Below are 16843 nucleotides of genomic sequence, written 5' to 3' on the forward strand. Positions count from 1 at the left end.
AGGCCATTTTGCAGGAGAAAACCCAAGGGGAGTTTCCTAACAAGTTCAATAGCATGTTGTATTTGTGGTACCTTAAGTGGAACAGAGTGAAAGGAACAGCTTCAAATGAGGCAACCACGAAGCCCAGAGCTCTCAAGGAGAATCCCAAAGAGGGGTACTTTTTTGAGCGTATGTGCAAGCATGAGACCTTAGAGAGAAGCTTTCTTGGAGGAAAGCATACCTTTGCTTGGTTTGTGTTCAAGATGAGGCCTGCATGAGGCCTGGATATTCCAGACACAGGTAGGGGTGGAGGACAGACTTTTAAAGGCTGATTACCGTACCTAACAGAAAGTCTAAAGAATCTGGATATTCCTTTAGGACTTATAAAGGAGATGAATGCTTCAGAAGGTTGTCTAGGTACCTAGTAACCTAGATGACCTGAGTTCTTAAGAGGGCAAGCACCTTACCAGAGTAAATGCTCTGGGTGCAGGAGATAGGCCGAATGGCAGTGCAACAAGTTGGAAAGGTTTGTCTTTTACTGTGAAGTGCACAAAGCGCTCATGAGGTGGGAAGATAGGAATATGGTGGTAGGCATATTGAATGTCTATTGATGACACGTATTCTCCTTGTCTCAGAAAAGCAATAAATGACATTGCAGATTTCAAATACCTCAGTTTGGATTTTGGTACCATGAACAGGGATTGAACAGAATCCTCTGCAGCTGTACTCCAGAGGAACCAGAACACCTACTCCCGGGGACAAGAGATTCTTCAGGGCAGTTTATAAATCAGACTGTCAATTGGGCAGATTTTGGTAGGTTGGCGAGAAGAAAATAATGAGGGGTAGAGTTTGGAATGCTATATTTTGTACCCCTTGGAAACCACCAATTGAACCCATAGGTTTGTGATGTCTGTGACCCAAAGGAATGCAAACTGTAACGCCTTGTACACATGATTGGACTTTCGACGGACTGAACTCCGAAGGACTTTTTGACAGACTTTCGACGGAGTTCCGACGCAACGGACTTGCCTACACACGATCACACCAAAATCCAAAGGATTCGAACGTGATGACGTACGACCGGACTAGAAAAAGGAAGTTCATAGCCAGTAGCCAATAGCTGCCCTTGTGTCGTTCGTCCGTCGGACTAGCATACAGACGAACGGATTTTTCGACCGGACTCGAGTCCGTCGGAAAGATTTGAAACATGTTCTATTTCTAAAGTCCGTCCAATTTATCGACAGCAAAGGTCCGATGAAGCCCACACGCGATCAAATTGTCCGGCGGATTTGTTCCGTTGGACCTTTGCTGTCGAAAAGTCCGGTTGTGTGTACACGACATTACAGACCTCAGGAGCGAGGGTGGAGAGGACTCTTTTCCTATAATTTTTTATATAAGGTTTGATCAAAAAACAAAATAGAACAAAATAAGCACACTGTCTGAGACGGAAAGCCTTTGGCTAATGTTGAATGTCAGCAAAAAAACCTGAAAAATATAACAGAACCCAATAAGTGTTACAGATACAGGTCAGAACTGAGATATCAAAAAACAGTGATGATGATGTCTCCTAGGCATCACCTCATCGGCCCCTGGAAACAGGGGAGGGTTTGTTTTACACATTTCAGAAGCTAAACATTTGTGGACTTTGTGGAAGACTTGCTGGGCTTTGTGTTCTAAGGCTTATGTTGAAAGGAAGGGCTGGGTTAGAAGTTCAATCTAGAAGAGAGCGGTATGGCACTCTGCATTTTGAGGAGGTAAGAGCACCAGAAGGTTTTGAGGTCTCTCTTTCTTTAACATCTTTTTATCAATTTGTCAAGTGCTTCACCATCAGGGAGGAGTGTGATTGGCCCCAAATTTATTCTGCAGCAGGACAACAACCCCTGACATACAGCCAATGTCATTAAGAATGACCTTCAGTGTAAAGAACAAGGAGTCTTGGAAGTGATAGTTTGGCTCCCACAGAAACCTGATATTAACATTGAGTCTGTCTGGGATTACATGAAGAGACAGGATATGAGGTAGCCTACATCCACAGAAAATCTGTGGTTAGTTCCTCAAGATGTTTGGAAGAACCTACCTGCCGATTCCCTTCAAAAAACTGTGTGCCTAGAAGAATTGATGCTGTTATGAAGCCAAAAGGACAGTCACACCAAATATTGATTTGATTCTGGATTTCTTTTCCATGCACCTACTTCCCATTTTGTTAATTGATAAAAATAAACTAATAACACTCCTATTTCCGAAAGCATTCTTAACCACTTAAAGGGATTGTAAACCCTCATGTTTTTTCACCTTAATGCATCCTATTCATTAAGGTGAAAAAACTTCTGTCACTGACCGGCCCCCCAGCCCCCCTGTTTTACTCACCTGAGCCCCGTAATTCCCACGCCGGAGACGCAATCTTCCCCTCTGCCCATTGTCTCGGCTCTTGATTGAATAGATTGATAGCAGCGCAGCCATTGGCTCCCGCTGCTGTCAATCAAATCCAATGACGCGGGTGCCAATCAAATCCAATGACGCGGGTGCCAGGGCCGAGTCCGTCATTCTGCATTAATGGACGCAAATGCTGGACTCGGGTGCACGCCCGCAAGGTGACCCCCCAGGAGAGCGCTTCTCCTAGGGGGTTAGGCGATGCGGGGAGGAGCTACCAGCACCGCTGGGGGACTCCAGAAGTCAAGGATCGGGGCCAAAATGAACTGCACAGTGAAGGTAAGTATGACATGTTTGTGATCAGGAACAGCGATCTCTCTGTACTCCCAGTCATTCCACTCCCCCACCCAGTTAGAAATACCTCCCTACTACGACACACTTAACCCTTTGATCGCCCCCTAGTGTTAACCCCTTCCCTGCCAGTGTCATTTATACAGTGATCAGTGGATATTTTTAGCTCTGATCGCTGTAATAATGTCACTGGTCCCAAAAAATTGTCAAACGTGTCTGATCTGTCTGCCGCAGTCCTGCTAAAAACCGCTCATTACTGCCATTACTAGTAAAAACAAAAAATATAAAAATGCTATAAATCTATCCCCTATTTTGTAGACGCTATAACTTTTGCGCAAACCAATCAATATACGCTTATTGCGATTTTTTTTACCAAAAATATGTCGCAGAATACATATTGGCCTAAACTGATGAATGAATTAGTTTTTTTTAATATATATTTTTTTGGATATGTATTATAGCAGAAAGTAAAAAAAACATTGTTTTTTTTCAAAATTGTCTTTTTTTTTGTTTATAGTGCAAAAAATAAAAACTGCAGAGTTGATCAAATACCACCAAAAGAAAGCTCTATTTGTGGGAAAAAAGATGTTAATCAATTTTATTTGGGAACAGCGTTGCATGCCCGTGCAACTGTCGGTTAAAGTAACGCAGTGCCGTATCGCAAAAAATGCGTCATGAAGGGGGTAAAACCTTCCAGTCATTAGGCGATAGTTTACAGCATTTTTTCACACCTGCCTAAATTGTTTCACAGTAGGGTATATACACATACAGTTTAAAACACGTATAAACAAAGTTCAATAATAAATTCCCGTAAATAAATGTAGTTTAGCTTTAAGATGATGCAGTATTTACCTCTTAATGTGCGTACAGGGGTACAGTCGGGAACAGACCATAGTTTGCAAAGTCCACTCCTAGGAGAGAAGATACCAGAGAAGATTATCTGCTTCATATTCAATAGATTAACATTGTTTGCTAGTCTGTATGCCCAAAAAAACGATACAACTTAAAGAGAAAGTATAGTGGTTCTTGACATATTGTTTTCTTTACTTATTGTCAGAACAAAAAAAAAAACAAAAACAAAAAACAAACGTATATTTAATTTTTTAATAGGATGAAATACTGCATATTTATATTATGCAGTCTCCTATCCATCCAGAAGATGGAGCTCCAGATCTTCACATTTTCAGGTATTTCAACTGTCCTGAAATAAATCTACACAGCTGGAATAAGTCATCATAGCAGTGACTTCTCTGATCACACATTTCAGTAGGAAGTTTCAATCAGACAAATGGAACTGGAAAGCAGTGCTGTCACTTTAGATAACATTTATAGTGATCTGGAAATCCTTTGTCAGGAAATCAAATGAATAAAAGAAAATACAATAGAAATTAAAATTTTAGCTGGTATTAGCGTGGAAATATTTTCCACCGCACTCTAAACTACTAGGACAAAACTTGAAATCTATCCTTAGAAAGTATTTTACTGAAAGTGGACTGTAGTGGATTGCTTTGAAGAGACTTCCAGCAGAGGTAGTGAGTCAATCAACAGTAAGGCCCCTTTCACACTGGGGAGGTTTGCAGGCGTTATTGCACTAAAAATAGCGCCTGCAAACCGACCCAAAACTGCCGCTGCTGTTTCTCCAGTGTGAAAGCCCGAGGGGCTTTCACAATGAAGTGGTGCACTGGCAGGAGAGAAAAAAAAACTCCTGCAAACAGCATCTTTGGAGCGGTGAAGGAGCGTTGTATTCACCGCTCCTGCCCATTGAAATCAATGGGGCAGCGCGGCTATACCGCGGCAATACCATGGCTGTAGCGGCACTATGCGAGCGGTTTTAACCCTTTTTCGGCCACCAGTGGGGGTTAAAACCGCACCGCTAGCGGCCGCATACCGCCACAAAAACGTTGGTAAAGCGGCGTTAAAAATAGCGCCATTTTACCGACGACGCCCCCACCGACCCAGTGTGAAAGGGGCCTAAGTGAGTTTAACCTCTTCCAGACTGCCCACTGTATACATATGCCACTACTTTGATGTTCTATACCGTTGTTATCACAGCAGCTAGATGCCATAACCCCGTTACTTTTTTATACAGCAGGCGATTCGGCGTCCGATAAAAGTGTTTCTGGTGGCCGAGTCACCACAGGAGAGGTCTTTTTGACCATAGATCTTAAAATAAAGAGGACCTGTCATGCTTATTTCTATTACAAGGTATGTTTACATTCCTTGTAATAGGAATAAAAGCAATCCAAAAAAATGTAATAAAAAAGGGACAGTGTAAAAATAAAAAAGTAAAAGAAAAAAATTTAAAGCTCCCTGTCCGAGCTTGCAAACAGAAGCGAACGCATAGGTAAATCGCTCCCACACATGTAAATGGTGTACAAACCACACGTGAGGTATCGCCGTGATTGTTAGAGCAAGAGCAATAATTCTAGCACCAGACCTGCTCTGTAACTCTAAACAGATAACCTGTAAAAAAACGTAATGCGTCGCCTATGGAATATTTTAAGTACCGTAGTTTGTTGCTATTCCACAAGAGTGCGCAATTTTAAAAGTATGACATGTTAGGTATTTATTTATTCGGCGTAACATCATCTTTCACATTATACAAAAAAATTGGGCTAACTTCACTGTTTTCTTTTTTTTATTCAAAAAAGTGGTTTTTTCCAATTGCGTTTGCAAGTCCGCTGGGCAAATACGGTGTGGCATAAAATATTGCAATGATCTCCATTTTATTCTCTAGGGTCTCTGCTAAATTAAAAAAAATATATATATGTATATGTATATATATATATATATATATATATATATATATATATAAATATGTTTGGGGGTTCTAAGTCATTTTATAGCAAAAAATACTGATTTTAACTTATAAACAAGGATGAGCTCCGGCGTGTGCGCACAGGCCATGTGCAAAGCCCACCAGGAAGTCGGCACTGCAATAATCACAGGCAGTGAGACATTTCCCGATCTCTGCAGCCGTGCATCAGGACAATGTCTCACTGCCTGTGATTAGCGCAGCGCAGTGCCCACTTTCTGGCGGGCTCTGCACGTGGGCTGTGCGAACACGCCGGAGCTCATCCTTACTTGTAAACAACAAATGTCAGAATTAGGCCTGGTCCTTAAGTGGTTAAACAGTCTAAACATAGGTGGATACTCCACCAAAAGTTTAATGGAAAATACCAAAAAGTAAAAAAAAACAAAAAACAAAAAAAAACAAAAAAAAAAAAAGCAGAACTAGTTAGTCTTTTTCTGCTATTACTTTATGGGGTAATAAACAAAGGGTGGCAGAGAAATAAATCCTTTTCCACTCTTCTAAGCTGAGAAAATGGAGCAGATGCTGTGTTCCCTTGTTAATTAGGAGTGATCTATTTCCTGCTCTATACCGTGTCTGTGACAGACATAGCACAGACCAGTACAACTGGAGCTGCATGTTCACAACTCCTCTGCCCACATCTGTACCCCCCATAAACATACAGGAGAATGTGTTAATTTCCCTGTATGTTCCTGTACAGTAATAAGAAACAGAAAAATGGTTAGCTTTCATTTTGGTGCCTCCTTTAGCCCCCAATGGCAGCTTACATACTCTAAAGTAAAAGGCAGAACAGCTAAACAAATATCAGATACACCTATTTTTGTATTGGCATAGGACTTTCACATACATAGCTGCTAATGCTAGTTCTTTTCTGCAAAGCTTGCAGTGTTTCTGCATTTTTTTTTTTTTCCTGTAAAGAATGGAATATCAGCCCTTCCACAGGACATTAGCATTCTCACTCACCAACATGCTGTAGCCAGGAGTTTAGAATTAGGACTAAAATGACAGAATGACAAAGGTCTGTCATCTCCAATTTGGCTGCAAAAGTTGTTAAGGGACTGTAATAATAAAAAAAAAAAAGTAGGTTAGCAAGTATTAAACACCTTACAATACAATCTGCAACCATACTGATCAATTCTCCAACTCCAAATATCATTTGCTTACTCCGAGAGATTTGTGCAGCTCTTGTTTCTGAGAGGTCCTTGTGGATTCTGGGATATTCCGGTATTCTCGGGCAGCCTCCAGACGCTCCATCGCCCTGGAAAGAAAAGGATTACAAGAAAAATTATCCTGTGAAGTACAATAAAGATTATTATCACCAAAATCGAGCTTGCTGTAGAGGAAACCTGTGCTAAAAAAAAAAAAAAAAAGAAAGCTATAACTGCTGACCTCTCCTGGAAATGCAATTTTTCAGGTGCAAAAGCAGTGGAGTTGTTAGGAGGTGGCTTCTGGGGCTATAGCTCCGAGTCTGGGTCCCATAGCCCAGAGCCTCTTACAGGGTGCCGCGCAGTCCTGTGTGAACACATTGGAATGGCGTTCCTGTACTTTTCCCACCGCAGGAACGCAGTTACCGTTAGCAGCCATGTCCTGTAGGACTGTGAGCTGTGGCAGGCGGTGTGGGTGTGCGGGAAGGGGTGGGCGGTCCGCCCCAGTGCTACACATTAGGCGCACTCCGCATCCAATCGACACTTACCAATTTAGCCACCTACACATGCAGTTAGGGTGGAACCTGCTGCCCCCCTGGGGGGGGTATCTATGGAGGGATTAGCATTAGAGGTCGACCGATATTTGGCTTTTTTTTACTTAAAGCGGAGTTCCACACAAAAATGGAACTTCCGCTTTTCGGAACCCTCCCCCCCTCCAGTGTCATATTTGGCACCTTTCAGGGGGGAGGGGGGTGCAGATACCTGTCTAAGACAGGTATTTGCACCCACTTCCGGCATAGACTCCCATGGGAGTCTATGCCTCTTCCCGTCCCCACCGCGCTGTCTGCTGGGACACACACAGCTCCCAGGAGAGAGCGGGGACCACTAGGGACGCGCAGCGCGACTCGCGCATGCGCAGCAGGGAACCGGGAAGTGAAGCCGCAACGCTTCACTTCCTGATTCCCTCACCTAGGATGGCGGCGGCAGCTGCCAAGAACCGAGCGGGTTCTCGGCGTCCCCTGCCGACATCGCTGGGCCCTGGGACAGGTGAGTGGGCATGTATTAAAAGTCAGCAGCTACAGTATTTGTAGCTGCTGGCTTTTAATATTTTTTTTTTTTGGCGGTGTGGGTGAACCCCCGTTTTAATCGGCATCAGCCGATTGTGCTGATAAAAAAAGCAGATAACTTCAGCGGGACTTGCAAATGACTTCTGTAATAGAAGTCAATGCAAGTTTCCTGTAGTTATCTGTGGAGAGGATTCTCTCCTCCCTGGGCAGCCTGCCAAGTCTGATAAGAAGAAACATTGTATCTTTTCAGGTTGTTTTATCAATGAGCTGAACTCCATATGTAGAAGTTCTCAGTTTAACCATTTAAAGACAATCTTTTCTGACACTTGTTGCATACAAGTAAAAATCCTGTATTTTCTGCTAGAAAATCACTTAGAACCCCCAAACATTATATATATATATTTTTTAGCAGAGACCCTAGGGAATAAAATAGCGGTTGTTGCAATATTTTATGTCACACGGTATTTGTGCAGCGGTCTTTCAAACGCAATTTTAAAAAAAAAAATACACTAATGAAATTAAAAAAAAAAAAAAAGCAGTAAAGTTAGCCCATTTTTTTCGTCCAAAAGTTTTGATTACCTGTTTTTGTGTATTTAATATTTAAGATATCGTTATTTTTTTTTTTTTTAAATCTAAATTCTACATACAAGTGAACTGATTGGAGGTTTGTTTTGTTTAATAAATGTTTAAATGTAAAAAATGTTCTGTATTACTTAAGGCTGCTTTCACACTGGAGCGGGCATGCGTTGACGGTAAAACGCTGTTAGTTTTAGCGGCGCTTTACCGTCATTTTACCGGCGCTATTCGGCTGCTAGCGGGGCGCTTATAACCCAGCTAGCGGCTGAGGAAGGGGTTTAATGCGCCCCTGAAGCGGTGCTGCCGAAATGCTTTGCAGGCCCTTCGGCAGCGGTGCGCATTCATTTCAATGGGCAGGAGTGGTGGAGGAGCGGTATACACCGCTCCAAAGATGCCGCTTGCAGGACTTTTTTTAAACATCCTGCCAGCGCATCGCCTCAGTGTGAAAGCACTCGAGCTTTCACACAGACTGCAGGGGAGCCGTTTTGCAGGCACTTTACAGGCACTATTTTTAGCCCAAAAGCGCCTGAAAAACGCCCCATTGTGAAAGGGGTCTAACTGTTAGATTTTATGAGATGAAGGGAAAAAAAAAAAAAGAAGAAAAAAAAAAAAAAATCGGCCTAATATATCGGCCCAAAAAAATCGGCATCTTATATCGGCCATCGGTCACCACGATTTCTAAATATCGGCATCGGCCAGAGAAAAACCCATATCGGTCGACCTCTAATTAGCATCATGGGATTTCTCTCTTCATGGCCCCACACTTCACATGTTGAGGACACACATATCATGGTAAGCAGTCCTGTACACACGATCGGACATTGATCGGACATTCAGACAACAAAATCCATGGATTTTTTTCAACGGACATTGGCTCAAACTTGTCTTGCATACACACGGTCGCACAAAGTTGTCGGAAAATCCGATCGTTCTGAACGCGGTGACGTAAAACACGTACATCGGGACTATAAACAGGGCAGTAGCCAATAGCTTTCGTCTCTTAATTTATTCTGAGCATGCGTGCCACTTTGTGCGTCGGATTTGTGTACACATGATCGGAATTTAACTGATCGGATTTTGTTGTCGGAAAATTTTATAGCCTGCTCTCAAATTTTGTGTGTCGGAAATTCCGATGGAAAAAGTCAGATGGAGCCCACACACAATCGGAATTTCCGACAACACAATCTGATCACACTTTTTCCGTCTGAAAATCCGACCGTGTGTACAGGGCATTACTCTTCACTAGCATGCAACATGACACCTATTTCTACAACTGTGCAATAGAGTTCACGTCATTTTGTTTTTCTATTTTTTATCAGGTTTCCTTTTCATTGCTGTCCCCATCACTATTGCTTTTAACTTCTATACAATCTTACTCTCCATGCCCACATTCATACGTGATTGACTTGTATACTATGTAGATATTTTTTCATTATTTACTACATACACCTATATATATGGTTGGATTTCTGGGTATATACCTCATTACCAGATAGGTCTATAATACTACCTGATTGGATCATATACTTTATAGACCCTTCGCATATACAGTGGGGCAAAAAAGTATTTAGTCAGCCACCAATTGTGCAAGTTCTCACACTTAAAAAGATGAGTGAGGCCTGTAATTGTCATCATAGGTATACCTCAACTATGAGAGACAAAATTTTTTGTAAGAATTTATATGCAAATCATGGTGGAAAATAAGTATTTGGTCACCTACAAACAAGCAAGATTTCTGGCTCTCACAGACCTGTATCTTCTTCTTTCAGAGGCTCCTCTGTCCTCCACTCATTACCTGTATTAATGGCACCTGTTTGAACTTGTTATCAATATAAAAAGACACTTGTCCACAACCTCAAACAGTCACACTCCAAACTCCACTATGGTGAAGACCAAAGAGCTGTCGGGGGACACCAGAAACAAAATTGTAGACGTGCACCAGGCCGGGAAGACTGAATCTGCAATAGGCAAGCAGCTTGGTGTGAAGAAATCAACTGTGGGAGCAATAATTAGAAAATGGAAGACATACAAGACCACTGATAATCTCCCTCGATCTGAGGCTCCATGCTAGATCTCACCCCGTGGGGTCAAAATGATCACAAGAACGGTGAGAAGAAAATCCCAGAACCACACGGGGGGACCTAGTGAATGACCTGCAGAGAGCTGGAACCAACGTAACAAAGGCTACCATCAGTAACACATTACAGCGCCAGGGACTCAGATCCTGCAGTGCCAGATGTGTCCCCCTGCTTAACCCAGTACATGTCCGGGCCCGTCTGAGGTTTGCTAGAGAGCATTTGGATGATCCAGAAGAGGATTGGGAGAATGTCATAAGGTCAGATGAAACCAAAGTAGAACTGTTTGGTAGAAACATAACTCATCGTGTTTGGAGGAGAGAGAATGCTGAGTTGCAACCAAAGAACACCATACCTACTGTGAAGCATGGGGGTGGCAACATCATGCTTTGGGGCTGTTTCTCTGCAAAGGGAACAGGACGACTGATCCGTGTACATGAAAGAATGAATGGGGCCATGTATTGTGAGATTTTGAGTGCAAACCTCCTCCTATCAGCAAGGGCATTGAAGATGAAATGTGGCTGGGTCTTTCAGCATGACAATGATCCCAAACACTCCGCCCGGGCAACGAAGGAGTGGCTTCGTAAGAAGCATTTCAAGGTCCTGGAGTGGCCTAGCCAGTCTCCAGATCTCAACCCCATAGAAAACCTTTGGAGGGAGTTGAAAGTCCGTGTTGCCCAGCGACAGCCCCAAAACATCACTGCTCTAGAGGAGATCTGCATGGAGGAATGGACCAACATACCAGCAACAGTGTGTGACAACCTTGTGAAGACTTACAGAAAACGTTTGACCTCTGTCATTGCCAACAAAGGATATATAACAAAGTATTGAGATGAACTTTTGATATTGACCAAATACATATTTTCCACCATAATTTGCAAATAAATTCTTTCAAAAATCAGACACAGATGTGATTGTCTGGATTTGTTTCCACATTTTGTCTCTCATAGTTGAGATGATGACCCATGATGACAATTACAGGCCTCTCTCTTTTTTTTGGAAGTGGGAGAACTTGCACAATTGGTGGCTGACTAAATACTTTTCTGCCCCACTGTATACTAAACATATGGTTGGCCTTCCTAGTACATATTTATACTACTTAGATATACACTTTTGTTGCAGCTGCAAATCATGTTGGACATTGAGGGACATCAAAAGGTCACACTCTTTGTCTCCCATGTTATGCTTGCCCTCCATCTGTCCCCAGTGGGTCTTTGCTGGTTCCTTACCCTCAGCTCCAGGGATAGACACGCCTTGCTGCCACCTGTTAGTTTAATGGCTTTTGAGACATTGGCTCAGTCCATATGTGAGTATGGGATCTTTGTTGTATGGTATTTATTTTTATGTTATATATTTCTTATTATAAAATTTGAAGAAATAGGGGATTGGCGCTGTTCACTGGTGAAAAATAAATAAACTATAAACAGACTCCGAACACAAGGGAAGCATTACACCCAAATTCTAGGTGGGTGAAAAGTGTAACACAGTGTAAAATAATAAAAAATAAATATACGTGCTGAAAATAGTCACAAAAATGTGCAGACTGCCCAAAGTGAAATACTAAAAATAATACATGAAATAAAATAGAACTCCAAACAATAATAAAAGTGAATGATCAATCAGGTGTATATAAAAAAATTTTTCAAAAACCACAAAAATATATTAATTGAAAGGTATAAGTGAGTTATACCTAGGAGAAAGGACAAACACAGTGTTGCCCACTATAAATTAGTGTATATACTGGTGAAGCTGAATGGTGTTAGATGGAAAAATGAAAAAAATTTTTTTGAGCTGGAAAAAAAGAACTACTGACGTGTAGTGTGCATAACAATATTAGTGCACAAAGAAAATCAAAAAAGTGAAAGAGAGACAAAAATAAAATAAAAAAGTCCAAGCAACCAAAAAAGAAAAAAATTTTTTAAAAATACCAAAAAATGCCGTGAATGTTAAATCTATCGTTCAGTGTAAATAAACAGTTCTTGTGCAACAAGCTAGTGCATCTTCAAAGGTTGCAGGTAAGTCCGTCCCAATGAATGTATACTGTCCTGTGTGGAGTCCCCTCTAGTGCCCCCACTCACCGGAGCGCCCAACCCCTGCAGGGGTAATGAGCATGTAGATGTGAATCCGATGATCCAAGCGGTCGGTGCTTCCTGCGGCTTCTCACGTGGAGCCAGCCGGCAGAGTGCCGTTTGATTTTAGCTTTTTATTTTATTCATTTCTTTTGTTTGTTGTAAGCTTGAGCTTAATAAATTTATATTTGGAATCACACTATGAGGCTCTTCTCTTCTCCCTGCACATGGTAATTGGTCCGGATGGATGCCTTTTGAAAGCGATCTGGTGACACAGGTGGAAAATAGGTGGTGAGGAGGACACCGACCGCTTGGATCATCGGATTCACATCTACATGCTCATTACCCCTGCAGGGGTTGGGCGCTCCGGTGAGTGGGGGCACTAGAGGGGACTCCACACAGGACAGTATACATTCATTGGGACGGACTTACCTGCAACCTTTGAAGATGCACTAGCTTGTTGCACAGGAACTGTTTATTTACACTGAACGATAGATTTAACATTCACGGCATTTTTTGGTATTTTTTAAAAATTTTTTTCTTTTTTGGTTGCTTGGACTTTTTTATTTTATTTTTGTCTCTCTTTCACTTTTTTGATTTTCTTTGTGCACTAATATTGTTATGCACACTACACGTCAGTAGTTCTTTTTTTCAGCTCAAAAAATTTTTTTTCATTTTTCCATCTAACACTATTCAGCTTCACCAGTATATACACTAATTTATAGTGGGCAACACTGTGTTTGTCCTTTCTCCTAGGTATAACTCACTTATACCTTTCAATGAATATATTTTTTGTGGTTTTTGAAACATTTTTTTATATACACCTGATTGATCATTCACTTTTATTATTGTTTGGAGTTCTATTTTATTTCATGTATTATTTTTAGTATTTCACTTTGGGCAGTCTGCACATTTTTGTGACTATTTTCAGCACGTATATTTATTTTTTATTATTTTACACTGTTACACTTTTCACCCACCTAGAATTTGGGTGTAATGCTTCCCTTGTGTTAGGAGTCTGTTTATAGTTTATTTATTTTTCACCAGTGAACAGCGCCAATCCCCTATTTCTTCAGATTTTATAATTATTGGATCGCACCTTTGGTGCTTTCTCTATCTGGGGGGCTGCAGTTCGGTCACAAGCCCGTCCTAAGCGCGGAACACCACTATATACATATATTTCTTATTGACATTTTTATTCTGTAGATACACTGCATTTTACATCTACTCCTGAAAAAGCGAGCAGCGACTTGCGAAACTCGCCGAGTTATATGACACCTGTGTATTACTGTACATCAACAATTCTAAATATATATGGCTGTGGACGCTTGGTAATGTTGTGTTTTATCACTGCCAGGTGGATTGGCACCTCTGTTTATGCATCTCCTATACGACGAATCTTATACAATTTTAATAAATTTATAAACCGTGTTTACTTTGTACACTCTCATTGACCTTTTTGTGCTCACCTCATTTAAAGTCCTACGGGCATAATTCTTCTATGTTGCATTTAATTTGGGGAGGTGTGTCACTGGCAACACCAGACCATTTTCTTTTGTACACACCGGGGGCGGCGATGGGCAGGACACTGATCCAATGGTGTGACATGTATTATAGGAGACGGGACCTTGTAACAGAGGCCGCTGGGGGGGAGGAGGACTGGGGGGGGGGGGGGGGGGGGTTGACCGATCAAGGGGAGGGTGGGCATGCCAGGATAGTCAAATCCAGGATACATTGCTTTCTCTACTTCGCTGCTATGGGCTCTAGCCCCAGATCTTTTGTAGAACCAACAACGCCCCTGTGCAAAAGTATTAAAACTAGGATGCAACTAGGCAGTTAGTGTTTCCAGCAGATGGTCAGAAGGCAGACCATGTATTGATGTCAGTACAGGGAATGGCCACTTTCCCTTGACATATAGCTATTCCCCCATTTTAACCTCTCCGTAGTAAAAAGTTAGAGGTACAAAGTGAACCAAGCATTGAGGTTTTCATGTAATCATTCATCTACCAGAGCCTTCGCTAACTGTTCTGTACTTCCCACATTACATAAGGGCAAGTAGACTAACCCAGACACTATTACCTACTATATGTAAGCATTAACTATGCAGCTCACTTTTTTGCTCCCTTTAGGTCTGTTAAAAAAAAAACATTAAAAGGGTTTTGGCAAAAAAATCCCTGTTGATCCTGCCAGAAATCCAGTGAGCTCGCCACTTCCTGTACTCTGCTTGTCCCGCGCTTTTGAGTTACAATTCTTCTGTATGTCACGCAGAAGGGAAGAGGGGGAGGTGTTCTGTAGTCCCAGCACACTTCCTATCCTAGGGTTACAATGCAGCTCCTCCATAGATACAGAACTAAAATGGAGTGTGTTGTCACCATAGGACAGGAAATGTGTTGCTGACAGGAACTCCAGGCGAGAATAAAAGGAAAAACGAATGCAGCCATCACACGTATGGACTAAATACAAACAGTGCAGCACTAGAACCAATTGGTGATGCCCATCCTATCCTACCTTCATCACTTTCACGGCTGGAGGGACTTTTTCATTCTGAGTGCTTTTTCCACGGCAATTTTTGGACACTTTAAGTGGAATTTCACATATATGATTTTTAAGTTACAAGGTAGGGCCTCCATGGATCATACTTGTTTTTCCAGCACATCCCAAAAATACTCGACTGGATTGATATCTAGAGAATTTGGAGGCCAAGTCAACACCTCAATCTCGTTGTTGTATTTCTCAAATTATTCTTGAACTCATTAGTCAAGCCACCTTCTTCTATTGCTCTGTGGTCCAGTTCTGATGCTCACATGACCATTGCAAGCGCTTCTGGCTGTGTACACCGGTCAGCCTGGCATCCTGACCAGTCTGTGGCTTTGCAACCAACTGCAATGAATTGTGTGTTCTGACACCTATCAGAACCAGCATTAACTTTTTCAGCAATTTGAGCTACAGTAGTTCTTCTATTGGATCAGACTACACAGGCCAGCCTTCGCTCCCCACGTGCATCAATAAGTCTTGGCTGCCCATGACACTGTTGCCCGTTTTCCTTCCTTAGACCACTTCTGGTAGGTCCTGACTAATGCAGACCGGGAACATCCCCCAAAAAAACTGCAGTTTTGGAGTTGCTATGACCAAGTTGTCTAGCCATTCCAATTTGGCCGTTGTCAAAGTTTCTCAAATCCTTACACTTGCTAATTTGTTCTGCTTTTGTTACACCAACTTCAGGGACAACTTTTTTTACTTGCTGCCTGATATATCCTACCCACTTTCAGATGCAGCTAAAAACAAGGTAATCAATGTCATTCACTTTACCTGCCCGTACCTATATACCCCCCCCCCCCCCCCCAAAAAAATGCCAAGGGGGGTGAATACTTTTGCAAGGCACTGTACCTGAACATTGTTGCTAATCAAGTACACCCCTAACGGAAAAAGTATTCTCTGATGGTAGTGGCCCCTTTCTGGAGAATAATGCAGCCTGCCACACTGCAAAAATAGGTCAAGATTGAGGAACACAACGAGTTCAAGTTGTTGAATCCAAATTCTCCAGATCTCAGTGCCTCAAGCATCTGTGGGATGTGCTTGATTAACAAGTATGACTGATGGAGGCCACACCTTACAGAGTTTAAAGGATTTGCTACTGTCAGCTTGGTACCAAAGCATAGCGACTAATCCACAAATCTCTACATTTTGTACTATAAAACTATGTAAAAGCAAAAATGGAAAAACTTACATAAAAAGTTAAATACTGTAATAACAACTGAAAATCTACTATACTATACTTTCTCTTTACTAAGCTGCAGTTTTCTTCACAACTCAAGAGATATTTGTTTAACAATAGAAGATGAGAATCGCAGCTCCTGGAAGCATGAAGAACATACGTACCGTGGAAGGGAGTATTGTGCAATCCACAGACGGGCGATTTTCAGGGTGGTAGGACCCTCGTGATACCAGGTCTTCTGATACTAAAAAAGGAAAACATACATTTGAATTGACAAAGTGACTACTACACAAAGGGGTGGATTTACTAAAAGCAAATTCACTGTGCACTACAAGTGCAGTCGCTGTAAATCTGAAATGAGGGGAAGCTCTGCTGATTTTTGTCATCAAATCATGTGCAAGCAAAAATGCTGTTTTTTTATATTCCTTGCATGCCTCCCTCAAATCTTCAGCAACTGCACTTCCAAGTGCACTTGCAGTGCAAAGTGGATTTGCCTTTAGTAAATAAACCCCTAAGACTCACCTACAAAGCATCAGATTGTTTTTTTTTTATCGTACCTCTTCACTTGATGCCTTAGACTTCTCTTCTTCTTTCTTAGTCTTTTTTAAAGCATCTGTGCCAACAATAGAGAGAACGTTTCGCAACCTGAGGATGCAGAAACACAAACGCTGCAGAAGTCACAAA

General features: G+C 41.8%; 1 protein-coding gene across 2 annotated transcripts in view; it reads right to left on the reverse strand.

Annotated features, from left to right (window-relative positions):
• Positions 1-16843, reverse strand: part of PRPF4 (pre-mRNA splicing tri-snRNP complex factor PRPF4) — a 45707-nt gene that overhangs the window by 10366 nt on the left and 18498 nt on the right. For both annotated transcript variants that reach the window (XM_073599845.1, XM_073599846.1), the window contains 5 exons: positions 16717-16804; positions 16324-16403; positions 6677-6770; positions 6476-6570; positions 3553-3611 (listed from right to left, as the gene is read on the reverse strand). In XM_073599845.1, coding sequence (XP_073455946.1) covers positions 3553-3611; positions 6476-6570; positions 6677-6770; positions 16324-16403; positions 16717-16804 — 416 coding nt within the window. The remainder of the gene's footprint in view (positions 1-3552; positions 3612-6475; positions 6571-6676; positions 6771-16323; positions 16404-16716; positions 16805-16843) is intronic.

This window comes from Aquarana catesbeiana, linkage group LG09 (genome assembly GCF_042186555.1).
Source record: "Aquarana catesbeiana isolate 2022-GZ linkage group LG09, ASM4218655v1, whole genome shotgun sequence".
In the NCBI taxonomy this organism is placed as follows: domain Eukaryota; kingdom Metazoa; phylum Chordata; class Amphibia; order Anura; family Ranidae; genus Aquarana; species Aquarana catesbeiana.